This window comes from Patagioenas fasciata, chromosome 15 (genome assembly GCF_037038585.1).
Source record: "Patagioenas fasciata isolate bPatFas1 chromosome 15, bPatFas1.hap1, whole genome shotgun sequence".
NCBI classification, from domain to species: Eukaryota; Metazoa; Chordata; class Aves; order Columbiformes; family Columbidae; genus Patagioenas; species Patagioenas fasciata.
Window position 1 is genome coordinate 1,611,112 of NC_092534.1, and position 27,506 is coordinate 1,638,617.

Sequence of the window (27,506 nt, forward strand, 5' to 3'; positions counted from 1 at the left end):
TGTTCTCGCCAAAGTTCATTGTTTAATTGTTTGTAACTCCTCCTTTATTAACAGCAACATTACCAGCTTTATTCTTTAGTTAATTTTCCTTATTATTTGGTTGTATTTAAAATTATTATTTTGGCGTGATCTAAATAAACTAGTGAGGGACATCAGGAGGGGGAAAAGGGAGAGAAATGCTGTAGATGGTCGTACAACGTCCATCTAGTGCAACTTGTACCTAATCACTTCTCATTGGGTAAACTAAGAGAGATCTCAAAGAATATTATAGTGGAGAATAAGTATTCCAGCCCAAGCTTAGTCTCATTTAAGAAAACAAAACCAATCCTGACATTAGAGACATGTAGCTGGCCCTGAATGAATGGGTGAACAAAAACAAAGGTGGGGTAGAGGAATACACCAAGGGTGCGTCTGGAGAATAAGGAAATGTAAAGTTAGGGATGAAAAAGAGCAGGAGAGCATTAATACAGGCTGGGATGGGGCCTGGAGTGGCTTGTCCAAGGGTCCTGAACCTGCTCTCTGCAGTGGGGAAAATTGGAATTCAGTGTCAGGCCTGCGTGTCACCTCTGCTTGGTGCCAGGACACAGCACAGGTGCATCCAGCCTTTCACAGGCCGAGGAATGAGAAAGATGTTGGCACTCAGCTGCTTCTTCCAGGATAACATATATAGGCTCAAAATAGTCATTTCCCATCAGCTTTATACATCTGGATTCAACTTTTGATAATGTATGTAGAATTAGGAACACCTGAATGCTCTCCTTCAGCTTTTAATGTTTGTTAACATTAGTATGCTCTGATCACACCTGCCCAACAGTGATGCTACTGTATGTACTTCAAACTCCTAACCCATAATTAGGATACTTAGTAAAATCTGTTTCTTGAAATTTGACAGAAAACTTTGCTCTCAAATACCAGTCCAGTGCAGAGATGCTTACAGCAGCCAGACTGAAATACAGGTTAAAGGATTCACCAAGACAAAATACTGTGTCCTTTATCTTTATTGTGCGAGTTCAGGTTTCTCATAGCTGCTATATTAACCATTTTCATAAAAAAAAAAAACACAAGGTATCAAGTTGGAATTGAATAGTAGATGTTAGGATAAAATTATCATTGCTTACCTATCTGAATGTTTCAATGGTGACTTGTTGTGTCTTTCTAGGAAGGAACAAAGTGTGAAGTTCCCTGAAGACTTTTCAATTAACCTTCCTAATCTCCTTAAATTTATTTTACATCACTCAAGTTTCTCTTCATCGGAGCCCTGTACCAAAGAATGCCTGCAGAAAGAGACAGTTCTACAGCAAGGACGCATCTCCCACTTAGAGAGAGAAATCCAGAAGCTGAGGTCGGAAATCGGTGCCCTTCATCAGGCGCAGGAGCAGCTGGAAGCACAGCTTTCTGAAGCCAGGAGAGAGGAGCAGAAACTACAGCAGCAAAAACACGTGCTGGAAAAGCAGCACAAGACTCTGCAGCTCCACAGCGAGCAGCTCCAGGCCACACACGACCGCAAGAATCGGGAATTGCTAGAAATGGCTGAAAAGCTTCAAGAATTAGCTGATGCATCAGAAAACCTCCTCAAAGAGAATACTTTATTGAGAATCCTGGTGGCATCGAGGGAAGGGAAGCTACAGAGCAAAGATGAAATTAAAGAATTCCTTCAGTCAGAGCAAACACTTTCTGAAGATAATGCTGTATCAGTTTCAGCAGCTACTGCCACATTAGAGGAAAAAAGGATTGATAATATCAATACCACAGAGACAGAGCACAGTAGTGGAAACAGGACAGAATGATTGCTTACACAAAGTCAAATGATGCAGTGTTGGGTAGGTATTTATGCAAATTTTATTGAAATTCGCTGTAAATAAAGACTTCTTCCCTCACATGATTTAGAAAAAGAAAAATCAAATGGAATATTTTTGTATACTTGAACAACTTATGAGATACCCACATCTAAAGAGAAGAGGAATATGGAAAACACTTTCTGCACTTTACTATTGCACTAACTTGCAAACACTTATCCATTTAAATAAAAGATGCTGATTTTTAGGGGCAGCACCTCTGACTACGGACCAGTTATTTTTCACTGGCTTTCTCGTATGGCTGCTAGAAGAGCAATCAGACCTTTGATTTATACTTTTTCATAATTTCAGAAGTTTGCCCTTTACACTGCGTTTTCTTTGCTGAATTTATTTTAAAATAGAGATATTTCATCCGTGTAATCAGTAAACTTGAATGGACAAAGTCATCTTGCCAAAACTGTTCTGTTCCAGACCTTCAGCACTTTGTATCACTTTTGTATACAAGTTATGACTGTCTTGAAACCTGCAAGAGCCATGTGTGAACTGTTCTCTACTGAAAACTAAAGAAAGTCTTACTGAAATAATCCTGTTCTCCTTGCTTTGTAAGAGGCCTAGAATACGGAAGTTTAAGTGTGTGGGTCTGGCTGTCCGTGCAGGTCTCAGGGGATTAGTGCCAGGGAAGAACAGCCCTCGATCAGTGTACTTGAGCAGGAGCTTTTTGCTACTGGCAGCATTAATTTTTGCTTCAAATTATATAGTCTTCAATTTAACAGACCAATGTAGCACTAAAAATGCAAGTAAACATCTTACTGTAGAAGAAAGGGACAAGAGTTCACTGGTTAGGCCGTTGTTGTCTTGCATATAGTTAAATTCTCAAGCAAGCTTGCTAGGCCTATGTTACTCAGTAATTCCATATGTACAGGTACAAGAAGCAAGTCTAATGCTTCCTATAGAGCTGCAGAACTTGGACTCCATTATTTGTCACTGATTTCAGGGAGCAGATCTACAGTAGCTTCCTTTTTTTCTCCTAGGCAATTAAGTGTTTAAAAATTTCAGTAGGCAAGAGGAAGCTATGGCTAAAGTCACAGAAAACAGGTGAGTGGCCTCAGAGCGTGTGTGCCTACCCTAAGAGTTTTAGAATATGCAAGCTGCCATGGGTGGCTCAGTCATCTTGTTCCTCCTCGCCCCAAACCTGTGAGATCCCAAACATTTAATACATCTTTGTACAGGGAAATGAAGGGATGTCTGTATCTAGAAGGCCTTTGCTATCCTGCATCAGTCCAATGAACTGTTAAGAGGAGGAGTTGTGACTTTTCTATGGCTGTGCACTCAAGTTAGTGGCAGAAGCAAGCTTTCACCGCAGATTTGGTTTTGAGGGTCTTGAATCACACCTACAGTTGTGCTTCAGGAGACCCCTCCTGTGTTATGTACAGTTGCATCGTATTATTTCATATGCTCTGGAACACAAAGCAAAAAGCTTCTGGCAGCCTATTTACAGTTCCCAGTTGTAAAGTAGTTCACATTACAGTAGGAGCTCCATCAAAATAGGCTCAGCTAAACAGTCAAGTAACAAAAAAATGCTAGTAGTCTCCTCACACCGATATATCCCTGTGTCCGTTGCCAGCAATGAACATTATACCAGGTGAATCAGATCCTGTCATAGAGGAATTAGGATACACTGTTGATGCAAAGTGCAACTTCTCAGTTTCTGCAGTTGCAAACAGAGCTTATTTAAGCGTCATCAGGGCATTTTCTGGTGAGTAGTGTACGTGTGACGAGGTTCTTCACAGAGCCTGACAGGCACCCTCAGTAAGTTTGGAGATGACACCAGGTTGGGTGGGGTGTTGATGTGCTGGAGGGTGGGAAGGCCACACAGAGGGATCTGGACCGGCTGGGTCGATGGGCTGAGACAATTGTCTGAGGTTCAACAAGGGCAAGGGCCGGGTCCTGCACTTGGGTCACAACAACCCCATGAACGCTGCAGGCTGGGGAAGAGCGGCTGGAAAGTGCCCGGAGGAAAAGGACCTGGGGGTGTTGGTGACAGTGGCAGAACATGAACCAGTGTGTGCATGGAGCAGTGCCAGGGGTGGGTTATGGTTGGGGGACCTGGTGGAGGAGGCTGAACATGGCTGCACAAACCCTGGGGTCAGGGCCAGGACCCGTCCCGGAGTATCTGGGTGGGTCCGGTGTCCAGCCAGGGTCACCCAGCACAACCCCCTGTCCCCTCCAGCTCTTCCCGCTCCGTCCTGAGCCGGCTCCTCACCAGGATTTTCCTTCCTCCACTCCCGGCCCAGCTCCCCCTGTTGTTAAGGGAGTGGAGCATCTGCCGTGTGAGGAAAGGCTGAGGGAGCTGGGGCTCTGGAGCTGGAGAAGAGGAGACTGAGGGGGGACTCATTCATGGGGATCAATATGGAAAGGCTGAGTGTCAGGAGGATGGAGCCAGGCTCTTCTGGGTGACAACCAGTGACAGGACAAGGGGCAATGGGTGCAAACTGGAACACAGGAGGTTCCACTGAAAGATGAGAAGAAACTTGTTCCTGGTGAGGGTGGCAGAGCCTGGCCCAGGCTGCCCAGGGAGGTTGTGGAGTCTCCTTCTCTGCAGACATTCAAACCCGCCTGGACACCTTCCTGTGGAACCTCAGCTGGGTGTTCCTGCTCCATGGGGGGATTGCACTGGATGAGCTTTCCAGGTCCCTTCCAACCCTGACGCTCTGGGCTTCTCCTCGTCCCTCTGTCCCTCTCCCGCCACCCCTCACCCTGCCCCGCCGCTCCCTCCCGCTCTGTCCCGCTCCCCTCCTGCCCGTCCCGGCTCCCCGGGGCTCTGGGAGCGGGGCAGCCCCGGGCAGGGCCATGAGGGGCCGGGCCGGGCCGGTGTCCCCGCAGGGTCAGACAGCAGAGGGGCGCCCGGGGCCGTGCTGGCAGCTCCAGGCCCGGGCACGGGGCTGCCGGCGCCATTTTCTGCTGGACACGCAGTTTCTGATGCAGCCGCTGCCGGGTGAGGTGGGGCCGGGCCCAGCCCTGGGGGTCACAGGCACCGGCACCCGATCCCAGAGCTCCGGAGCCGCCCCAGCCCACCCCCTGCAGCTGTCCCGGCCCAGCACGTCCCTGCCCGGTGCCACAGCCACAGCGCGGCCTGTCCCGGCAGCAGAGCCGGGCTGGGGCTGCTCCGGCCGCCGTTCCCGCAGGTGCCGGACACCCGTGTGTTCTCTCAGGTGCGGGACGGGCAAGCGACTGGGGCTGCAGAAAAGGAAGGGAGGACAGGAAAGGACAGACCAGCAGATGGAGCAGTGCCCCAACAGTAACATCTGCCTGGCAGTGCAGAGAGTCAGAGCTCCAGTGAGTCCCGGGCCCTGGGGCCGCGTCGCCCCTCTTGTGCTTCTCACTCCTTACCCGCCCCTTCCCCCCGGCCTTTCCCTCTGTGTATGTTTTCTCTTCCCTGTACCGCTATTCCTCTCCATGATTGTGCTCCGCTGGCTGTCCCTCGTTTCTCTTTTCTGCAAGTCCCTGTCTCTCTTTGTCATCCTACCTTTCGTCATTGCCCCTGTTTCCTGCTCCCTGTGCCTCTTTTTTTCCGTCTCTCTCTGTCCTTCAGCCCATCGCAGTTTTTTCCTTCTCTGTCTCTGTGTCCTGATGTACAGCCCTCTCTGTTTACCACAGTCTGTCTGGCCTCTTCCCTGTTCTTTGTCACTCTCTGCCTGTTTGTCTTCCTTCCTTCCTTCCTTCCTTCCTTCCTTCCTTCCTTCCTTCCTTCCTTCCTTCCTTCCTGCCTGCCTTCCTTCCTGCCTTCCTTCCTTCCCTCCTGCCTTCCTCCCTTCCTCCCTTCCTCCCTTCCTCCCTTCCTCCCTTCCTCCCTTCCTCCCTTCCTTCTCACTATATCCCCCTGCCCAGCTGCTGCCCCTTCTTTCCTCTCTCTCTTGCTCTGTTTTTCCTTTCTCCATCTCTGTCCCACTGCCACCACAGTTGTGTTTTATCCTTCAGTTCTGTCCTGCCCACTGTTCTTTGCTCTTTCTCTGTCACTCTGTCCTGCTCCCTGAGTCTTTTTGAATTCCTCCATCTCAGGCCTGCAGCCCATGACTGTTCTTCTCTTCTTCCATCCCTTGGTCCTGCTTCCTGCCCATCTTTGTTTCTCCTTCCATTTGTGCTGCTGCCCATCTCTTTACCCTTCTTGCTCCAGCTCTGCTGCTCCCTGCCCCTCTCATTCCCTCTCTGTTTCTCCCCCATCCTTCCTGCTCTTCTCTCCTGCTCCCACTTCAGTTTTTCCTCTCTCTCTGTCACTCTGTCCTGCTCCCTGTCGCTGTCATTTCTCTCATCTTTGTTCTGCAGCCCAGTGCTGGGTTTTTGCTCATCTCGGTCCTGCTGCCCAGCCCAGGCTTTTCTGCCTCCATCTGTGTCCTGCTCCCTGTCTCTTGTTGTTTCCTCTTTCCCTTTGTCCTGCCTACCTGACCCTTTTCTCGTTCTGTGTCACCCTGTCCTTCTCCCTTTGTGTTTCTCTGACCATGTGTGTCCTGCTCCTTTTCCTTGTCTTTCTCTCTCCCATGTCCTTCTTCCTCTATTTTACTTTTCTATCCATCCCTCTCTTCCTACTGCTTATTTGCCTCCTCTGCTGTACTTTGGACTTTGGCTATAGTTGAGTTATGGAATTAATATGTACAATCCATAGTCCACCACAGGCTTATAAGCAAGGCTACAGAATTAAAATCTTTGCTTCCAAATCAGTATTAACAGGAGAAACAAACTGACACAAATAGCAAGAATAACTATCCCCTAGATATAGAGGAACGAAAACCCAAAAGGCATTTGAAGATCTAAACCAAGAAGTCGTGGACACTCTCTTGTTAGCCCTGATAGACTGTAACAAACCCTTTCTATTCTATTCTATTCAGATGAACAGAAGGAATAACCAGCTAGCCCAGAAATGTCTGCAAGCCATGGCATATTACTCAGCAGCACTAGACCTCATAATTCAAGGCCTGATCTCATGCGCTAGGACAGTGGCAACAGCAACTGTGATGATTGAGAAAGCAAGAAATATTGTCCTGGGCACCTCCTAATGCCAGTGGTTCGTTCCGTAGTTTTCATTGCTCCTCTCCAGAGTTCACGCAACTGTGAATGAGCTGCGGTTGGGCAGCACATAGGTTTATGGCGATAAATGCAAATGGTCATTGGCTTCTGGAACTGAACTTTCTATACATGCAACAAGATGCACTCAGACCCCCTGAGATGTCCCCTCCCTTTGGTGGCCCAGTGGCACGCGCAGCAGAGCCCTGCGAGGGCGAAAATCACGGACTCCACACAATCCAATGTGAATTCAAGAGAAGCCGTTTATTGCTTGTTACAGTTCTCCTTCAGTATCTTTTTGACCTGTCCACGCACTTACAGACTGCATGTCACTGGACAAGAGCCGCTGTTCACGCACCGCAAACGCACAAGTGACTGATGTTACAAACGTGCCTGAGCTCTAGTGCTAAGCAAAAAGCATCTACAAAATTGGTGACTTGCTGACTCTTCTTCACTTGCTCAAGGCTGCACAAAGTCACGTAAGATGTGGAGGCGGTTTTGCTGTCTTCTGGGTCTCACAGGCCTCACAGGCCTATTCAGTTCAGTTCCACATAATGTCTGCTCTATTCAAGAAAATGCCTCAAATCTCCCCCAGAGCCTCACACGGCAAAGCCCGCCACATCTCCCCCAGGCTGTCCTGCCCTGGCTGGTGCTGACAGGAGGGGATACCGGGTGGTGACAGGCCTGGGGGGTGACAGGAGGGACGTGGAGCAGTGAGGTATTTGACACAGTCTCCCACAGCATCCTCACAGCTGAACTGAGGGAGTGCGGTCTGGATGAGCGGGCAGTGAGGTGACTGCGAACTGGCTGAAGGGAAGAAGCCAGAGAGTCGTGGTCAATGAGGCAGAATCCAGTTGAGGCCTGGATCCAGTGCGGTGCCTCGGGGGTCAGTGCTGGGGCCGGTATTATTCGATATATTCATCAATGATTTGAACAAGGGAATAGAGTGACAGCAAGTTTGCTGGTGACACCAAGCTGGGAGGAGTGGCTGACACTGGAAGCTGTGCTGCCATCAGAGACCTGGACAGGCTGGAGAGCTGGGCGGGGACAAATGTAATGAAATAGAACAAGGGCAAGTGTAGAGTCTTGAATTTGGGCAGGAACAACCCCAGGTTCCAGTATAAGTTGGGGAATGACCTATTAGAGAGCAGCATAGGGGAAAGGGACCTGGGGGTCCTGGGGACAGCAGGGTGACCATGAGCCAGCACTGGGCCCTTGTGGCCAGGAAGGCCAATGGTACCTGGGGTGGGTTAGAAGGGGGTGGTCAGTAGGTCAGAGAGGTTCTCCTGCCCCTCTGCTCTGCCCTGGGGAGACCACACCTGGAATATTGTGTCCAGTTGTGGCCCCTCAGTTCCAGAAGGACAGGGAACTGCTGGAGAGAGTCCAGCGCAGGGCAACAAAGATGATTAAGGGAGTGGAGCATCTCCCGTGTGAGGAAAGGCTGAGGGAGCTGGGGGTCTTTAGCCTGGAGAAGAGGGGTGACCTTACTAATGTTTCCAAATATATAAAGGGTGAGTGTCAGGAGGATGGAGCCAGGCTCTTCTCAGTGACAACCAATGATAGGACAAGGAGCAATGGGTTCCAACTGGAACTCAGGAGATCCCTTCCAATCCCTAATACTGTGATTCTGTGTGATTCTGTGAGAGGCCTGGGGGGTGACAGGACATGGCCCTTTCATCACAGCACATGGGGCTGTGGAAGGCGTAGGGGGTGCGCGGAGCCACTGTGACTGCAGGTGAGGCGCTGCCGGTGACCCCTACAGTTGGTGTCCCGGGAAACCCCCAAACAGAACCCTGAGACAGGAGCGCCTGAGCCAGGCCTGGGAGCGCTGCGGGACAGAGAGGGAGCAGAGACCGAGCCGAGGCCGCAGGAGCCTTTCCCTCCTGTGTGCCTGCCCGGGCTGTGAGCTCGGGCTCAGCCCGCAGCGCTCGCCCCACAGCCCTCGGTGGACCTTCCTGCTGTCGCCGTGGGGCCAACCCAGCGGGGAGGCCAGGGCGCCGTTTGCCACAGTAGATGCTGTCGCGGAGCAGCAGCACCCGGCCATGGGCACGTCCCGTGTCTACTACAAGTTCTCCGCCGTCCTGGACTACGAAGCACTCACCTTCAACGGCCTCCACATCTCCCTGGGCGAGCTCAAGTGCAAGATCAGGGCCCGCAAGAAGTTGAAGGCGACCAAGTGTGACCTGCTGGTCACCAACGCGCAGACCAAAGAAGGTACTCGGGGGTGGTGGGCACGGGGTGGGAAGCAATAATGTGAATTGGCCAGGGCTGGCAGCTGTGGCTTGTGCTGGGGCCTTGCAGAGCTGTTCTTTTGCAGCTGCTCTTCTGGCAACTGCCTTCTGACCTGTGTTTAGACACACGACTTGGCATGGAGGAGTGCGCGGTTGTTGTGCGATGCGTAGTGCTTACAGAAGTTTTGGTTCCCAGGGATTCTTCTAGGTAAAATGATAATGAAATGTGAGAGGATGTCGTATAATAACAAACTTGCCAGATTTCTTTGAAATCTGGTGGAGAAAGCTGAAAGTGATGGAAATAGAACAGATGGCTTGGGTTTGGTGGCTTAATTTTGCCTTTGACTTGGTTTAATCCACCGCATTGGAAAACTGGTTTTCTGGCTGTTGCTGAAGCCGCTCACCAGCAACATCTGGATCAAGAGTTTATCTGTGAGTTTTAATCTAAGCAGAGCCTTTAAAGCCATGTTGCACATGAGCGTTCTCTGGATCTAAATTATACTTTGCAATTTCTTGTAATATAACTTCTTTTTTGCACCAAAGACATTGTCATTTAGATGCACTTGAGCATCCTTTCATCATTCATTTCTAACCGTTTTTTTCCTGGTACTCTGTCTTAACCATGGTGAATATATGCTGAATATGGTTGAATACATGCAATAAATGTTCTTAGAGAAGTCATAAGAACTTTGAAATCTTAGAAACGGTGCTTGATTCTCAGAGATGATGATGGTTTCATGTTGCTTAGTATGGTAGTTCACTCTGGTAATGTGCCATCTTGATACGTTTGAATGTGATTAAAGACTTGGAGGCTTTGGGATGGGACTTCTCAGAGACAAAACAAACTGTAAAGTGTTTTCATTTCATAAACTTTAATGATTTTTCCCCTGTGGTTCTGTGGCACTCTTACAACAATCTGTTCTTTAAAATGAGCACTGCTGGTTTGGCTGTTCCTGTTTCATGTCTCAAAACTCAAACAGAATAGGATGTTCACTGCAGAACCTGTAGCTTCAGCCTTCGAAGGGTTGGTGGCTGTTTCTCTACAGATGCTGAAAATACTTTCAGGAGCGTGTCTGTGAAGAGGCTTCACAGCACAGTGTTGGGCTGTCAGGGATGCCGTTGGGTTGCGTTACATACGTAGGCAGAGATCCGTTACAGAAAGAGAAGTAAACTGATCATTTTGTTGTTGAAATAATGTCTTCTGGCAGGTGTGTTTTGGTCTAAGTGAACTTGCTGCCCATAGGAATAATATACTGAAAAATGGAGCATACCTTGTGGAATATTTCTATTCTGTTTGTGATCGCTGATCAAAACCACCCTGACAGAGTGCGACTGGATACACAGTATCTTTGGTTCCCAGACCATTGTTCTGATGAGGTCTGCAGAGTTACGGGCTTTCAACATTTGAAACTGTGGGCAGATTACAGGGAACGGCTGCTGATAGAGCTTTAAATGCGTAATCATATCCAGCTGTGTAAGTACAGTATAAAAACCATTCTTATGGGGAGATCTTTGCATTTAGGCTTGGTTCAAGTGTTCCAAGTAGGTGTTTTTTGTTGTTGTTTTGTTTGGGCCTTGTGTAAAGAACAGAAGCCTTTCCTCCTTGTCAAAGACTAATGAGGTGGAAGCAAAGGTAAAGCATTGGTTGCTTCAGGCACAAACTTTTCCAAGGGCTTTTCAAGGCTGTCTGCATAAGGAATTTCATCCGAGTCCCTCTGCTCTGCAAAAAGTGAATCAAAAGAATTCACATCCCTTTGGTTAATTTGAATTAGCTGAAGAGGAAAGATACCACTTTAGTTTGAGCCAATTCTGCCCTGCTTGTGCAAGGAAGCTCAAAAAAACCCCCAGATTTCTGTGATTCGAATTCGGGTACAGCCAGTTTTGTTTCCATTTCAATGTGGAGCAGCGGGCAGCTGAGAAGGGTGGGTGTTGCTGGGTTTTGCTCCAGGAGATCCGTGTTCTGTGCCCTTGAGCACCAGCGGGAGAGGTGAATCGTTTTTAGGTAATGGCTGTGGCAGCAACGGGGCAGAGTTTTCACGCTTTAGCTGCGTGCCGGGTTTGTTGCCGGGCAGACTCCAGGATCTGGTTGATGCAGGGGAGACTTTGCTGTGGTTTGTTTTTCTCCAAAGATGTATGGGGTTTGCAGCCTAACAGAAGCAAAAGGAGTTTCAGCTACATCAGGAAAGAACCCCATGCATTAGCAGACTCTCCTTTAGTGACGTTTGAGACCATTTTGCGGCTGATATTCAAACAGTTTCAAAAAACGAAAAAGATTTTGCTGCTTGTGTTTGATTATCAAACCTGAAGATTACTTGAAATGTATCGTTAGTGTGTTGAGATAATAAAAGTGTGATATTACATCTAAAATTTTGCTTTTGTATCTGTAAAGGGATTCTTTGAAGTGCTACGTAATAGTTCTATTTAATATATATTATAACATATTTATATATATTCTTACTAACGGCCTGATGTCTCTTTCTACACGTATGTTGTTTTCAGAATACACAGAAGATAATGCCCTGATTCCAAAGAACTCATCAGTGATTGTTAGAAGAGTCCCTGCTGGAGGAGTTAAAGCCACCAGCAAAACATATGATGTGTGAGTACCCATGAAGCATTGATTCCTTGTTAGGGGTTCACTGTGTTCCCTTTTTGTGTTGATATCAGTTTAGGGAGGCATTCAGATTGTGTCTTGCTTGCTAAAGCTGCTGTTAATTGTTGTTGTAATGGGGTAGGTTTGAATGTATCTGTCCCAAAGCGACTCTCAGGCTCAGGCCTGCTGGGACAGGAGGGTCCAACTCCAATATGGTAACTTCTAAAATTATGGTAATGGGTTTTTTCTTGGGTTGATTTTTCTGAGAACCAAGTTGTGTATCCTGATTCCTCTGTGTGGAGAGATTCCTTATTATATGCATTTGCTTTTATTGCTTTTCTAGTAAGGACAGATACGTGTTGTGATATAAACTTCTAATATGTTCCTGTCTTGGAAAAGTCTGATTCTCAGTGTTTGACCATTTCTTGCAACTGGGTAGGGAGGGATATAGCAGGTGTTCTTATGCCCCAAATCTGTTTGTTTTGCATACCAGCAATAGAGGGAAGACCAAGGGTTGCCAGCTATCAAACCACCCAAACAACACCATAGTGTTGTGCTTCTACACACGGCCTTGTTTTGGGGGTTAACTGAAATACATGTGCTTGGTGCTGTCTTGTCATGCATCCTCCATTTCTGCTTGGGTGATCATCTGGAGTATTTGTGTGTGCTGGGCCATCTCAGGAGCTCTGTGGCTGTGAGTGTGAGCCTGGGGCTGTTGTAGCAGGGGCAGGAAGCCTGAGCCTTTCTGTTTGTACATGAACTCCCCAGCAGACCTGAACGGCCTCTGCTCGTGGGATGCTTGGGTGAATTCTTTGTTAACTCTATCGATGGTTCGTGTCTGATTCATGATGAGTAGCATGCAGATACAGCTCAATGAGTCTGTGGAATCTCAGCAGGTTTCCCAATGTAATCAATATTTCCTAAAAGATTGTAGTGATTTTAATGTGATCTTAAATAAAATTCTGGCAATTAAGACCTTTTTTTTTTTTTATTTGTCACAGGACTCCTGAGTCACAGAAAATCCTCCAAAGTGCTTCCAGGTGACATTTCTAGTGCTATTTTTAGTCAACACAGTCTATGTAGCATATTTAGTATTTGGGCACTTTCATGGGTAATACAGTAGATATCTGAACACAGTGCTTGGGCTTCCACAAGCAAACACTGTTCTGAAGACTATGCTGCTGATATTTCTGTTATTTCTTTGCGATATGACTGATTTATTTCACTAAAGTAAACTTGCACTATGAGGTTTCTATCTGAGGACTTCCTCTCGCACCGCTGTGTTCTGTATCTGTCAGTCTTAGAATAAGTTCTGACAGAGCAGATATGGGATTTCGGTTTTGCTTTGGTTTGGTTTTTTAGTGGCACTGCATGTTCTGAGGGAGAACAGTTTATGTATGTGAATAAATTTCTATATTCCCTAGACTGATGTTCTGATGTTGATGTTTTATAATCTCTTTCCACTGCCTTTAAGTTCTGATCTCCTTTATTTCTTCTTCTAGAAGTGGAACGGAGCCAGCCAGTGGAACATCCAAAGCAGTATGTAAAACCACAATTTTTCTACACACTGCACTGAATTCTAAACAATGTAGCCTTGTTTCAATTTTCCAAACATCGACTTAATATATTTTACAGTAAAACGTAGTCCATGTTGTGAACACAATGTGTTTGAATCAACATAGTAAACAACACAGTGTGTTTAGCCTGGAGAAAAGGAGGCTGAGTGACACCGGATCATTCGCTACAACTGCCTGAAAGGAGGTTGTAGCATGAAAGGTGTTGGTCTCTTCTCCCAAGTCACAAGTGGTAGGATGAGATGAAATGGCTTCACGTTGTGCCAGGGGAGGTTTAGACTGGGTATGAGGAGAAAGTTCTCCTCTGAGAGGCTCGTGGGGCATTGGAACAGGCTTCCCAGGGAAGTGGTGGGATTGCCGTCCCTGGAAGTGTTCAAAAGATGTACAGATGATGTTCTTAGGGACGTGGTTTAGAGGTGGACTTGACAGTGTTGGGTTAATGGTTGGACTCGGTGATCTTAAAGATCTCTTCCAACCAAAATGACTCTCTGACTCTGTGGTTCCATGAATATGCCAGCGTACTGGTAACACACTGAATAGAACATGAATTCTGTGCTGTCACCTTTAAGAAATCCGACTTCTGCCTGCAGCCCATAGAACTGCTTTCCAAACAGGCGGGTTTTGAATGTTTCCAGAGTTTTAATCCTTTTTAGCTGAAAATCAGCAGCTTCCTTACCCCTGTGACTTTGAAGCGGTTGTGAGCGTTTGACAAGGGCCACTCTCTGACATATCCTGGAGCACTAAGTTGATCTCGAGCGAGTTTGGTTCTTGTCATTTCTTCTCTATCCACACGGGCGCTCTCAGGCTGGGGTTTGGACTTTGTTTTGAGCAAATTCAAATTTCACTGGATTGGAAATGCCTCTTGCACTGACACTCAGGGGCTATAGTGCAGACTGTCAGACTGCAGTAGAGGTGAACTATTGCTGCGTTTTGATTGTAAACCAAATATGTGTTTAATTTTTTGTGAACAGATTGATGACTCTTCTGCACGTGTGGCCCAGCTTGTTAAGGTATATGTATATTCTTGTCAAATGCTTTTAAAAAAAAGGTATTTGCTTAATATTTTTCTATCTTATACTTTGATCTATAGCTGGATAGCTGTTGTAGTTTGAACAAAACTTTAATAATTTCAAGTATTTATTTTACCTTCAGAATGTGTGCACATTTCGAGGCTGGACAGGGTGCTGGGCCATCCTGTCTGGTCGGTGCTTTTGCCAGGGAAGGTCGGACCAGCTGGTGCCCGCGGGCCCTTCAAACCTGGTGTTCTCTGATTCTCTGGGAGTTGTGCTGTGCTTGACAGGATGGGCTGATCGGTGCTGTCGGGCTGTGCGGGCTTAAATGTGTTTCTGATGTGTGTGTCAATAAGCACTTGTTTAACAGGCTGCCAATCTGGCTGAGACTGACGCTTCCGAAGAGGAGAAAATAAAAGCTATGATGATACAGTCCTGCCAGGCATACAATCCAGTCAAGTAAGTGCTGGTGATCTGTTCTCTGACGATTATGGAACAATTGTAGAGATGGTTGTTTTAACGTGAGAGACACATGCATCCCTTTTTCTTTTTTCCCCAAATCCTTTTAGTTTCATGAAGAAAAACTCGGGCCGGCCTCCACCATCGTACACTTGCTTTCGTTGTGGACAGCCTGGCCACTATATAAAGAACTGCCCAACTAACAGGGTAAGATTGCGTGGGACTGGTGGTGCTGCTTAGCTTGTAATTTTTTCACCTTGGCAGGTAGGTAACAAATGCATGAATACTCATAGTAATAAATGTTTCTCTTGGGGCAAAATACGGAGGTTATGTGACATTGTTGCAAAGCCCTTCAAAATTCAAGGAAAACCTGGAATTACAAATGTTAAATTTTCTAGGTCATGGATATTAAATGCGTCCATAGATCTTGCTCTGTGAACACTGATGCTTATTTTTATACATTTCAACATTATTGGAAATTTCTGTGATTTTAAGTCTTTTTAATGGGAGTTCACAGTTTTTAGTATATAGTGTAAAACCAAGATGTTTCTGTTGAACCTGTCTGTTCAATATGGGCATGGTTTGATTACACAGCTCTCTGGTTCAGTGTTCATGTCATTTAATGTTTAGCCACTGAGTGTCTGTGCATGCGGTACCAATTCAACCCCCATGTCCAGACGGTGAATATGAGTTTCTGCAGTGACTGGTTCGAGCGCTGAATTAAGCTCTCGCTCTGAATCGCGCTTTGGTGGAGATGCAGGTTTGAGTCTTTTCTGAGTGGCTGGTGAGCTTAAGGGACATTTCACCCTTAAAGACCCTGAAGTGAAGCCAAAGAATGTTGATTGAGTTCAAGCACTGCTCGAGCCTTTGGAACATCCCGCCTGTATACATTTAGGAAAATAAGTGGTGTAGTCAACCCTTATTCTTGATAATAGGAGAGGATTAGAGACTTCTACTGCTTCAAATAATCACTGAAATGTCATTTTGAGTGTGGGACTTCAGACAGGACATGGCTGCGTTTCTTTTCTTAACAGGACAAAAATTTTCAGCCTGTTCCCAGAATGAAAAAGAGCACAGGAATTCCAAGGAGTTTCCTGATGGAAGTGAAAGATCCCAATACCAAGGGTACTATGCTGACAAACACTGGAAAATATGTAATACCAACTATCAATGCGTAAGTATGGAATTAATCAGACTGACCCAAAAGGGAACAAGAGAAATCACGCCTGAGTGCTCATCCAAGCACGTTGGCCAGCACCTGCAGTTACCGGGGAGGAAGCATTGTCTTTCTCTTTTAACTTCAAAATCTCTGATATTTTCTAACATTAAAGGAAGGTGGTCCTTCAGTTCATGCCGCTGTGAGATGGTTACACTTGTGGTGTGCTAAGAACCTGTATTTCTGCAAAATAGTTCAGGAGTGTTTACAGTTGGAGTTGTTCTCTTTGAAAGCTTCTTCTGCTTCTGTTTTATATTTTGAAGACTGCTTGAAAAATTTAACAGAGAGCTGTTGGGCTGAGGTTTCCTCCCCATCTCAATGGTTTCCAATCTCATCTTTAACTTTGTTCATTTTCCTTCCCCGCTCCCCTCCAGGGAAGCTTATGCGAGAGGAAAGAAGGAAAAGCCTCCCTTCTTGCCAGCGGAGCCGCCCTCCTCCTCCTCCTGCTCAGATGAGGATCTTGTTCCAGCTGAGTTGTTATGTCCCATTTGTAAAGATGTAACGAATGATGCAGCTGTTATTCCCTGCTGTGGGAACAGTTTTTGTGACGAATGTAAGTGTTACTGCCATGTTTGTTAATTCAAATCCTCACATCTGATCTTCTGAAAGCATAAATAGGAGATAATGAGATGACTTTGGTACCTGTTCTCTTTAATACTTAAGGATACCTGGAACAGGAAAGGACTCTCCTGGTATAAAGGGGAAAAAAGGCAGAAGGCTTATTTTCCTTGTTGCACATCTGTTCAAACCGTCTTTCCATGTGGATGACGGGTGTGAGAAGAGCACAGAACTGTGCCCGTCGTTACAGTGTTGGATATTGAATGCATTGAGTTTGTCCACAGCCCTTTCTCCGATACAAAATTGCGCAGCCAGCTCTGGTGACTTACTGTGCTCTGCAGCAAACAGTCGGCGTTTAATCCGCATTCCTCACCACAGGAGAGTTGGTTGAAGCCTCCAGAACTTGAAGCTGCTTGTGTTTTTTTGAGATGTGTTATATTTGTTACCCTTGAGGTTGGTAGCTTCTCACTGTACTGGATGGTGGGAAAAAGACTAATTAAAACATCAGGACACAGCCTACTCTCAATCTCCAACTGCTGCAATAGTGAAATATCAAAACTGTACTGCTATTTGCTGCATAGTATACATTTTTTACACTATTCGATATTTATCATACTGTCAATTCAAGACCACATTCAGCCCTTAATCATATACGTCTTATTATTCACAGGCATTAGAACAGCATTACTGGAATCTGAGGAACATACATGTCCAATGTGTCATCAAACAGACGTTTCTCCTGATAGTTTAGTTGCCAACAAGATCCTACGCCAGGTAACGTGACCACTTTTACGTAAATGGTTTGTAAGTCTTTTTAGAGAAGAAACTATTAATTTCCATCTCCTTAAGCAAGGCCAAACTGAGAAAGGCTACCTCTATTTCTCAAATACATTATCTGTTGTTAAGAAGCTTACAACTTTTTACATACACTCTGTCAAATTCAGGTCACGCTTCTGTTCAATACGATCGCCTCGCTTTCAGAATCGGTATCAACACTGAAGTTCTTTACAGACACTCCGAGTTACCAGCCATTAATATCAGTGTTTGATGTGATGTGTTCGTGTATCCATATGTCGATTTATTTTAGGATTGATATACCATTTAGGGGAATACACGGGTAACTTTACTCTCTGGAGGCTTTTGCTCATCTATCTACTGAATTTTCATAGTACATTTCTAAATATTTTGTGCCCCCAGGCTGTGAACAACTTCAGAAATGGGACTGGCTACAGTAAACAGATTCAGCAGCAGCAGCAGCTGCCACCACCAGCAGTGAGACAAACAGTGACACGCAACCCGCAACCTCTACTCCGGCCGACAATTTCCAAACAGAAGGATCCACTAATTCCTCCATCAGCTTCTGTGTCTTCTCATTCTGCTGCTTTGTCATCGTTTGGCCCCGCTCAGGCATCTGGGGCAGCTCAGCTGCCAGGAATCCTGCCTTCTGTCACTGTCCCTGGTGTCCCAGCAGCAGTGTCCCTGCCCTTCCCTGGACCTTTTCGGTGAGTAAATCTGTAGATTAACCAAAGTTTTTACATGCAGGTGTAATTTTGCAGTGAATGTAGAAGACACCAAAACACTGAAGTTAGATTCTGCTGCTTCTTGAGCTTCTCCACTAGTGATTTCTGTACCAACAGTGGCAGTTCCAGATAGCTGTGGAAGCTCTGGTGTTTCATTTACTCTGAATGAGGACCCTTTGATCAGTTGGGAGCTGCCTCATGCAAGAGTTTCCTCAGAAGTACTTCTTGTCATTCAGTCCGGGTTTACCCCGGAGGATGAACCTTTTTTCCCCAGGAGCCCTTTGATTTTGGGTGCTTAGCAGTTCCTAGAATAACCCTTTAGTTATGTGAAACCCGCTTGAGGGCGTTAATTTGTCTTTAGTCGAGTCAGACTCAGTTACGGACTGTCTTGGATAATAAACATTGAAACACTATAAATTTGAAGTATTGACAAACACGACAGTCTAAGTTTGCAATCCAGTGAAGTCACATGAAAACACATGAAAAATCTGCACTGTTGTTTAGGGCTTAGATCCCTTCCCCTTTACACCCGGAATGCAGACAGGTGCTCTGCCCAGAAGCCGGTCAGGCTCAGCTGTACCATTGAATACGCAGGATCACAGTCCAACAGAACCTCTAGGGCAGGCTCTGAATTAGCACATCAACATTTTGTAATGGAATTTCAGTTCTTGCATGTTCCAAAGCTGACATTCAGCAGGTGGGTTATACCTACTCTTGGCCTTTCCTGTGCAGCAAGCTTAATAAAACGTTTTGCAGTGAGCTTTCTCTTTAACTCCCAGTAATCCAGACAGACATCTGCTCGGTGCTTCATTTGGAATCAACCAAACTCACATTTGTAAATGTGGTGCCGATTCTTTTTCCTTTTACAGCAGTCAGCATTTCTTACCTTGGACTTTATATTTCAAGCAGCACTTCAAAACACTGTTGGAATGATATAAATTTGGTTTTTTGTAGCGAGGCTGATGTGGTTACAGCTCCTGCTGCTCTGGTGGCCGCCGCTGGACTTTCTAAACCCTCCTCTCTGACCAGCAGCGGTTTGTGGGAAGAGCAGGTAAATTTTATTTCAAAACATGCAGTGATTCTTGTATTTGAGCAGAGCTGGTTTGCCAACGTCTGTGTTTATTCAAAGGGCTATCAGGTTCCTGTACTGAGACAACCAGCACTGACAAGTCTCCTGGGCCCGCAAGGACAATCAATACCCACCAATGGTAACTAACTACAACTTGAGAATTTATGTTTTAAAGTTACCTTCAGATAAACTGAATGGGGTTTTTCCTGTCTCCTCTCCACTGAAAAAGGTCAGCCAGTGAGAGCCAGTACAGTCTGCTCAGCCAGCGGGAGACCAGGCTGGGAGCTGTAAGTATTCTACAGAAATTCAATATATTACTATTGTAACCTGTTAAAAGAGGCCACAACACGTAACGTAGGCAAAAGCTGGTTTATAATGAAGTAAGAATGCACAGATAGTTGTGGAGAATGCAAGTGGCAATAAATTTTTAAATGGCTTCATTTCAATTGTCTTGAACAAAGGAGACCTGTGCTTGCAGTGAGATTATTTAAAATGAAACTCCAGTACATGATTGAAAAGGGGACTCTGAAAAATGAACACCTTTTGGGGTAACCATACGTACATATAGAAATGAAATAGAATCGAAGCATCAGGTGGAAAGGCACCCATTTGATTTATGGCTGAATAAATTGATTTCCCAATAAAAATAATCCTCAAACATTCTTCTGTTAACAACTTAATTGATACTGATTGAGAAAACTATTGGAAGATCAATGCTGTTATTTTATGACAATTTTGTATTTCTTCAATTCAGTCATCTCGAGTAGCCAGGCTGCTTTCTCTCAGTTGCAGAGAGAGGAGCCTGTTTCACCTGTACTTGCAGTGTCAAGCAGGTCCTGCATTCTGGTTTGTGTTTGTTATAGACAGATGGTAAGTGTGTATAAAACCCTGAACATAAACAAAACCAAACCCCAGGATCCATCCTGCCAGTTATCTGAAGTCTCAGGTTCTATAAGCAAGAAAGCAACAAGAACAGGCCAAATACATCATCATGAGGCGACAACACAGGAAGCTTATGTGAAAGAAGTGAGAAGAAGATCAATATCTGCGCAGTGTCGAGTGGCAGAGGAGCGGTGGGCACGTGGGAGATGGGAGTCTCTGTTCAGCACCAGCAGCCTCCATCCACAGCGGCAAAGCTGCCTGTAGGAGAGGAGACAGGGAACTGCTGGGGGTGAGGATGCGGAAGCAACAACGAGGACCAAGAGATGAGCGTAGGCTCAAATGAACCGGAAGCAGGGAGAAAAATGATTACATGGAGAACAAGAAGTGCTCACCACCATGCTCCTGCTTCCTTTGCTTTCTTCTTGAAAATCAGGGCAGGGTGTAGCAGTGGCAGATGTTTGAGGTTTCTTGAGACATTCAAATCAAGGATGCCTGCACAGTGAACATACCCAAAGGACTCAGGCCCCAGCACTGCAGCACCACCCGTCTCCGTGCCCATGCCTCCACCTCCCTTGTGTCCTCCAGCACCCCACATGCTCCCTTTTCCAGCAGCGGCAGCACCACCACAGTTTCCCCCTCAGTCTCCACCTGGTCACCCTCCAGCTGCTGGGTGCACTGTCTCCCTTCCAGGGCGTTCCCCAGCCCCGGAAAACGTCATCAGCTTGGGCACCAACACACACCATCCCAGGGACACAGGCACCTCCTTTATCTCGGGAGGAGTTTTACAGAGAGCAACAGAGACTTAAAGAGGAGTATTTGGCTCAATGAAGATGCGTTGTTTTCCATTTCTGTGTTTCGATAGCGTATCACACTGCAGTTCCACAAAAGTGTATCTGGCATAAGGAAAAATGACATAAGAATTTTTTCTTATATATTTTCTCATTGCAGATGGTAAATGTGCAAAACTTAAAGCAAATGTAATTCTAACACTTTCCTTAAAACTTGTAGTAATTCTGACCTGGTTTTGCTTACATAGGAAGGTCACCTTTTGCATCTGCATGCAGTATGTTTCTTGCATTGGCTACTTTTTGTTTCTTGGTGTCTTTTTGTAATAAAGTTCAAACTCTAATTGTAATAAATGTCAAACTTATATTTACAGGGAAATAAAGAAGTCCGAACTTGATGAGTTTACGAATGATTTTGCTAAGGAATTGATGGAATACAAAAGGCTTCAAAAGGAGCATCGGGCGTTGTTGTCCAGGTAATGACATCCTCATCCTCCTGAGAGCTGTGAGGAGGCAGGAAGCTGAACCGGTGTAGTTGCTGGATTTTCTGTCTCCCTATTCTGATTGAACCGTTACCTCAAAGCACTTTGGGGCAGAGAGGTTAGAGGAATTGTCTTCATTTTCTTGTTTGTTTCGTTGATACAAAGAGAGATTTTAACCTGGACAATGGAGCTTTACTGTCTTCTGGTGAAATAAGGCTTTTTTGATGTTTGATAGTGGACTGTAACTATTAACACTTGCTCTTTTTGCCTCTTACTGCAACAAAAATGATTTGCATTGCGTGTAGTTGCTGAGTAGTTAGAAATGTGCACATTCATGTACCAGCAGAGGCCAGCACACACCACCTTAAATCAACCCCCGGTGATGGTGGTTCCTGCGATAGCAGTGGAAATAGATTTTCCCTTCCTGTATGGTTTCAGACTAACGAAGCAGCAGCTGTTGTGTCCTTTGAGCAGAAACTGTTGTCAGGTTCTTAAATTTGCAGTAGCATTAAGTCAACAGCTGTTCTGAATCAGCTTCATTTGTGTGTGTGTGTTGTGTTTTACTGAAGGTCCAGGTCTCCCCATGGTGCTTCATCTCACTCCAGAAGTTCGTATACCTGCTCCAAGTCAAGATCGGGCTCTTCCCACTCTCGCACCAACTCTGGATCATTTAGTCATTCCCAGCCTCGTTCCCACTCCCGATCACCACCGCGCCAAAGAAGAGGCAGAGCGAACAGTCGTGACCGTCGTTCCAGTCCAAGGTCACGTCGTCATTACCGGTCAAGGTCTCGCTCATGCAGAAGATGCCGCTCACGGTCAAGGTCTCCGGTGTTCAGAGGCCAGTCTCACACTAAAAGGACTGTGCCTCAATGGCAAGGAGAAAGGGAGCATTTTAACAGGCACGCAGAAGGTCCAGCATCTTCTATGAAAGGTTCCTATGGCAGACCTGTTGACGTCAGAGATCCATTTGAAAGGGAAAGATGCAGAGAATGGGAAAGGAACTATAGAGAATGGTATGGCAAGTTTTACAAGGGCTGTGCTGTTGGTGCTCAACCTCCACCTGCAGTAAACAGAGAGAAGTTTTCTCCTGAGAGGTTTGGTCCACCTGGGGCCAGACAAGAGAACTCACCGTGTGCTTGGGGAAACAGGGAGGATTATCCTGGTGGGCAGAGCCACAGAAGTCATAATATAACTGGACATTATGGTGAAAAACCTTCTGGAAGAGAGAGGCCTGGCATCAGTGATCCTAGAAAATCAAAAGAGAAAGAGGTGAAACATCCATGGGGAGATGACAAAGGAAATAAACATAAAAGACACCAGAAGAGAAGAAAATGCAATGAGAATGAAGGATTCCGCCGTGCTGAGTTGCTGGAAGGTGCAAGAACACCAAGAGAGCCAGTTCCAGCAGGAGACGATAAAACAGACTCTGTGTTCATGCTCCCGAGCAGCGGTGATGCCACCCCTGTAAGAGATGAGCCTGTGGGAGCAGATTTGATTGCTTTCAAACCAGTGTCTGAAGAGGAGAGAACAGAGAAGGACGAGCCAAAAGAAAAGAACAACAAGACAGAGTTGAAAGTAGAAGTGGCTGCTCCTCCTAAGAAAGACGACACAATAATAGCAGCTAAAACTTCCCAAGAGACGGTGAACACTGATTGTGAAAATTCTCCTGTAATGGAACCTCCTGTGAAAAAAGTGAAGAAGGAGTTGTCAAAGACAGACGATGCTGTAATATCTTCCTCTCAAAAGGATGAGAAGGCTCCTGATGCTCCACGGAAATATCACCCAGAAGTGACAAAAGATCAGCCAGGAACCAGAACAGCCAAGGATGAAAAGGTGAAGACAGACCATCCAAAAGAAACCAAAGCAGAGAAGCCCTCCAGAGAGGACAAGTCAGAAAAACCTGCGGGAAAAAGCAAAACTTGTGATGCAAAACCTGAAAAAGGCAAAGGAAACGCAGATGAAAAGGTGGGTGAGGAGCATGAAGCCGCTTCCACAGATGCCTCAAAACCAGAAACTGCTGAATGGAAACCATCGGCAAAGGGGAAGAGTGAGCCCGATGCTGGAAAAGGAGAGGAAACTCCAGAAACAGATAAATCTGCGTTTCTCAACCACCCCGCAAAAGAGATGGAACTTAACCAAGAAACTGGCGAAAATCTTGTGAGAGGAGAAAATGTGCCTCCTGCAGAAGATCCTGCGGGGAAACCCAAGGCAAGCAGTAGTAAAGTTAAACAGGATAAAGCTAAGGGGAAAGTACGAGTAAGAGCAACAGCAGTTGATGGATCTGGTTCAGTTCTTGTAGGGTACACCAGGTACCTCATCATTTCTTTCCCTGTTCTTTCTTTCTTTCTTTCCTCCTCCCCTCCACCTCCGAAAATGTAAAATTCTTTATGGTGACTAATCAAGGGAACAGCTAAATCAAACGCAAAATAACTGAATAACCTGCGATCTTTCCTGCTAAACTGTTCCTGAGTCACAAACACATTTTGTTAAGGAAAACAAGTAGTGTGTACTGCAGAGAAAGCTGACAGGGTTCATTCATTGATGTTGTGTTTGACCCTTACTTCGGGACTCTTTTTTCTCCCCTCTTCTTATCCATTGCTTGTTGACTCTTAGGGGAGTGCCCTCAATGTCTTCCTTCAAATCCAGCTTCAGCGTCTAAAGAAGCAGGACAAAGCAAACTCCTAACATTTCAGACATTGCTGGAGACTTAAGACAGTGTCTTGGTATCCTACACAGTTTTTTAAATGTTTGTTTTTCTAAAGAAGAACACGGGGGCACGAGGATAAAACTTTTGTTGTGTATACCTCTTCATAATTGTTTGATGTTGAAATAAGAATGTGTATCTAATTTATTCACCATTGCTAGACATGGTAGGACATGAAGGAATTACCAGATGAGACAAGTCTACAATCTGATTATCTTGTGTCTTTGTTAATTAAATGTACAATAGAATCATAGGCTCATAAAATCATAGAATCACAGAGCAGTTTGTGTTGAAGGGCCCTTCCCAGCTCCCCAGTGCCCCCCTGCCATGAGCAGGGACATCTTCACCAGCTCAGGTTGCTCAGAGCCCCGTCCAGCCTGGCCTGGGATGTCTCCAGGGATGGTTCATCCACCACCTCTCTGGGAACCTGGGCCAGGCTCTCACCACCCTCAGGGCCAACAATTCCTTCCTCATGTCCGGCCTGAATCTCCCTCCTTTATTTTAAAACCATCACCCCTTGTTCTGTCAGAACAGGCCCTGCTAAAAGTCTGTCCCCATCTTTCTTATCGGCCCCTTTTAAGTCCAGAAAGGTGCACTAAGGTCTCCCCGGAGCTTCTCTTCTGCAGCTGAACACCCCAACTCTCTCACCTGTCCTCCCAGCAGAGCTGTTCCAGCCTCGGATCATTCCTGGGGCTCCTCTGGCCCTCTCCAGCAGGTCCGTGTGTGTCCTGTGCTGAGGACCCAGAGCTGGACCAGCACTGCAGGGGTCTCACCAGAGCAGGGCAGAGGGGCAGGATCCCCTCCCTTGACCGGCTGGCCATGCTCTTTTTGATGCAGCTCAAGATGTGTTTGGCCGTCTGGGCTTCAGGTGCTCATGGCCAACTCATGTCCAGTCCTTCACCACCAGCACCCCAAGTCCATCACTGGGGCTGCTCTCCATCCATCCCTCCATCCCCAGCGCGTATTGATACCTGGCGTTGTCCAGACCCAGGTGCAGGACCTTGCGCTTGGCCTTGTTGAACCTCATGAGGATACTAAATTAATTGACTAGGAAGATACTAAATTAATTGATTGTTCATAATCTGAGCTAGTGGGCTCATCCTTTCTCGTCTGTTCCCTTCACTGATCATCTTAAAAAAAAGTTTCAGAACTGAAGCAAAAGCCGTTTTATAAACTATTACAAAAGATGGTGGTGTGTGTATCTCACCTGTTTTTAATGTACATTTTGTTCCTCTTAGCAGCAGTTCTACTGAGGGAAGGCCCAGGACAAAGACAGAAGAAAAGCCAGATACAAAACAAACTGTCATTAAGACCATGGAGGAGTATAATAACGATCTAACAGCCCCTGCAGAAGATGTCATCCTTACGATCCAAGTCTCTCAGTCAAAGTGGGATAAAGATGAGTTTGAAGCTGGGGAGGAACACATTGAATCTACACAGGTGCCCACAAACAGAATTGGGATTTGTGAGCATGTAACATGAGAGGCTTTTCTTAGCACGTTATTTTTAACCACCATTAATTAGTCTGTGTGTGGTAAAAATGTTGAGTTATTTTAAATGGACTGGCAGAAGCCGCTTGTATCAGTTATAAAATATTGGCTGAATGCCTTGCAGAATACATTGCAGCTCTGTTGTGTCACTTTTTGGTTGCAATAAAAGGTTTTCAATAAATGGTGCGATGTGATGAGGTTTCAGTGGTAGCTGAACGTCAGAGTTACAGAAAACAGCCGCCAGTAAAAGCTTGCCGGCTGCTCACTGAAATGAGAAATAACATACCAACAAGTTTAAGTTTGAAAAAAAAGGTAGGACTTTAAATCTTTTGAGCTGATGCTGCGTGGGGAGGTCCTGCCAAGAGGTGCTTTCATTTCTTGTGTCAGGTGGACTTGTTTTTATCTTGTGAAAGGCAGCATATGGACCCAAACGTGCAGCCACTATTAACCGCTGGTATTATATTAAAATAACATTATATGTGGACCTGCCACATTTCAACATTGTTCCAGTGTGTTTAGAAAGCTATTGTCATTTGCCAGCCAACATTTACACCTCTCTTTACGATGCCCTGCAATGTGTATTTCCTCTCATGACTGCGCTGACCACCACGATGTTTGTGGTTTTTGAACAGAAGCTTCATTAGTTCCGTTTTCTTACGGTGGTGCCACGATCAAGAACCAACCCTCCCATTGAAAGTGGGGTTCAGCAGGTGAGTTTAGCAGCAGAAGAAAGCTCACTAGACATGGGGAGGGGAACTGCGCACACCGGGACGCAGACAAAGATGCACACAGAGGCAGACTGCGTGTTCAGGAAGGAGCGCCAAGAGGTTTCTTCATTGTCAGCTGGCCAAGGTCTCACTCACTTGGCTGGGATCCACGAATTTTTATGATTACCTGTAGAAACACAAGCATATCCCCTTCCCCAGGTTACTAATGACATAGGACCTTCCCATTGTTGTCTTGTCGGATTAAACACACTAACCTTAGGTACATTTTCGGAAAAATCTTTGACATTTTTGGTGTGGTGCATAGCAACAGGTTCCATTTCAGTTTCACTTCTAGGATTAAGCCAGTTCAGCACATACAATGCCTTCATCAAAACCCCTCTGGACTCACACCAATTCGCCCTTGTTTTTTCGAAACGGACAAAAGATTTTTCAAGGTGCGGTGTGCGCGCTCAATAATTGCCTGGCCAGTAGAATTATAAGGGACTCCGAACAGGTGTAGTACCTTCCACTGGGCGAGGAAGGTTGCAAGTGTGTCAGAACGGTATGTGGGGCCATTATCTGTTTGATGTGGGTAGGAACTCCCATGACGGCAAAAGCTTGTAATAAATGACGCTTTACTGCTTTTGCATCTGCTGAGGTCAAAGCTGTAGCCCACAGCAGTCCTGAACAGGTATCTATGGACACATGAATGGACTTTTGTTGGCCAAATGGTGCAAATTCAGTAATATCAGTTTGCCATAACTGACCTGGCTGCAAGCCCCGAGGATTCACTCCCTTTTGTTGCAGAGGCGCTATGCGGGCGCAATCAGGACAAGCTGCGATAATGGATCGAGCTTGTTCCTTGGTAAGGGCCAACTGTTTCCGGAGCGATGCTGAGGATTGATGGAAGAACTCATGAGCTTGTCTGGCTTGTTCAAAAGGAGATTCATCTGTCACCGCCACAAGTTTGTCTATAATGTTGCCTCCCTCAACTAGACCACCTGGTAGGTTAGAGTGGCTTCTTAGATGCATTATAAATACTGGCGCTGTCCTACAGTCTAACACGTTCCACAAATCTAATAATGCCTCAAACAACAAGGGGTTGGAAACTCACTGAAAAAGTGCTCTGTGTATTCTTCGTGCAACTCCCACAACATAAAGGGAATCTACTACCGGATTAATTGGGCAGTTATGCCATTTTTGTAATGCCGCTATCAGCGCTTGCGACTTTAAAGTTTGAACTGATCCTTCAGCTACAACAATCTGTGAATGCCACTGACCATTCTCAAACCATACAAAACCTCCTTTGCGTGAGTGACTACTTGCATCCGTGAAAACGGTTATTGCATCTAGTGGACGCTCACTAAGAACT

The 27,506-nt window shown here is 45.9% G+C and overlaps 3 protein-coding genes across 5 annotated transcripts in view; 2 read left to right on the forward strand and 1 right to left on the reverse strand.

Annotated features, from left to right (window-relative positions):
- The window catches only part of TXNDC11 (thioredoxin domain containing 11), a 30,066-nt gene extending 27,686 nt beyond the window's left edge, over window positions 1–2,380 (forward strand). For all 3 annotated transcript variants that reach the window (XM_065851039.2, XM_065851040.2, XM_065851042.2), the window contains one exon: window positions 1,160–2,380. In XM_065851039.2, the coding sequence (XP_065707111.2) occupies window positions 1,160–1,787 (628 nt within the window). In that variant the 3' untranslated portion in view covers window positions 1,788–2,380. The remainder of the gene's footprint in view (window positions 1–1,159) is intronic.
- PARN (poly(A)-specific ribonuclease) overlaps window positions 1–27,506 on the reverse strand; it is a 251,745-nt gene that overhangs the window by 166,002 nt on the left and 58,237 nt on the right. The gene's annotated exons all lie outside the window — the stretch shown is intronic.
- On the forward strand, window positions 4,843–25,656 carry LOC136108833 (E3 ubiquitin-protein ligase RBBP6-like). Its single transcript, XM_071815349.1, has 18 exons — window positions 4,843–5,132; window positions 6,680–9,068; window positions 11,585–11,684; window positions 12,680–12,718; window positions 13,181–13,217; window positions 14,224–14,262; window positions 14,633–14,721; window positions 14,832–14,928; window positions 15,756–15,895; window positions 16,312–16,490; window positions 17,166–17,269; window positions 17,693–17,997; window positions 18,970–19,066; window positions 19,145–19,223; window positions 19,314–19,371; window positions 21,126–21,227; window positions 21,803–23,542; window positions 25,176–25,656. The coding sequence occupies exons 2-18, from the start codon at window positions 8,897–8,899 to the stop codon at window positions 25,417–25,419; spliced, it is 3,621 nt and encodes a 1,206-aa protein (XP_071671450.1). The 5' UTR covers window positions 4,843–5,132; window positions 6,680–8,896; the 3' UTR covers window positions 25,420–25,656.

What these genes read in the sequence shown, in the direction of transcription:
- LOC136108833 (XM_071815349.1), top strand. Translation starts at nt 8,897, where the DNA reads ATGGGCACGTCCCGTGTCTACTACAAGTTCTCCGCCGTCCTGGACTAC. An exon ending in AGAACTGCCCAACTAACAGG is followed by an intron (nt 14,929 to 15,755) that starts GTAAGATTGCGT and finishes TTTTCTTAACAG; the next exon opens with GACAAAAATTTTCAGCCTGT. An exon ending in GGGAGACCAGGCTGGGAGCT is followed by an intron (nt 19,372 to 21,125) that starts GTAAGTATTCTA and finishes TTATATTTACAG; the next exon opens with GGAAATAAAGAAGTCCGAAC.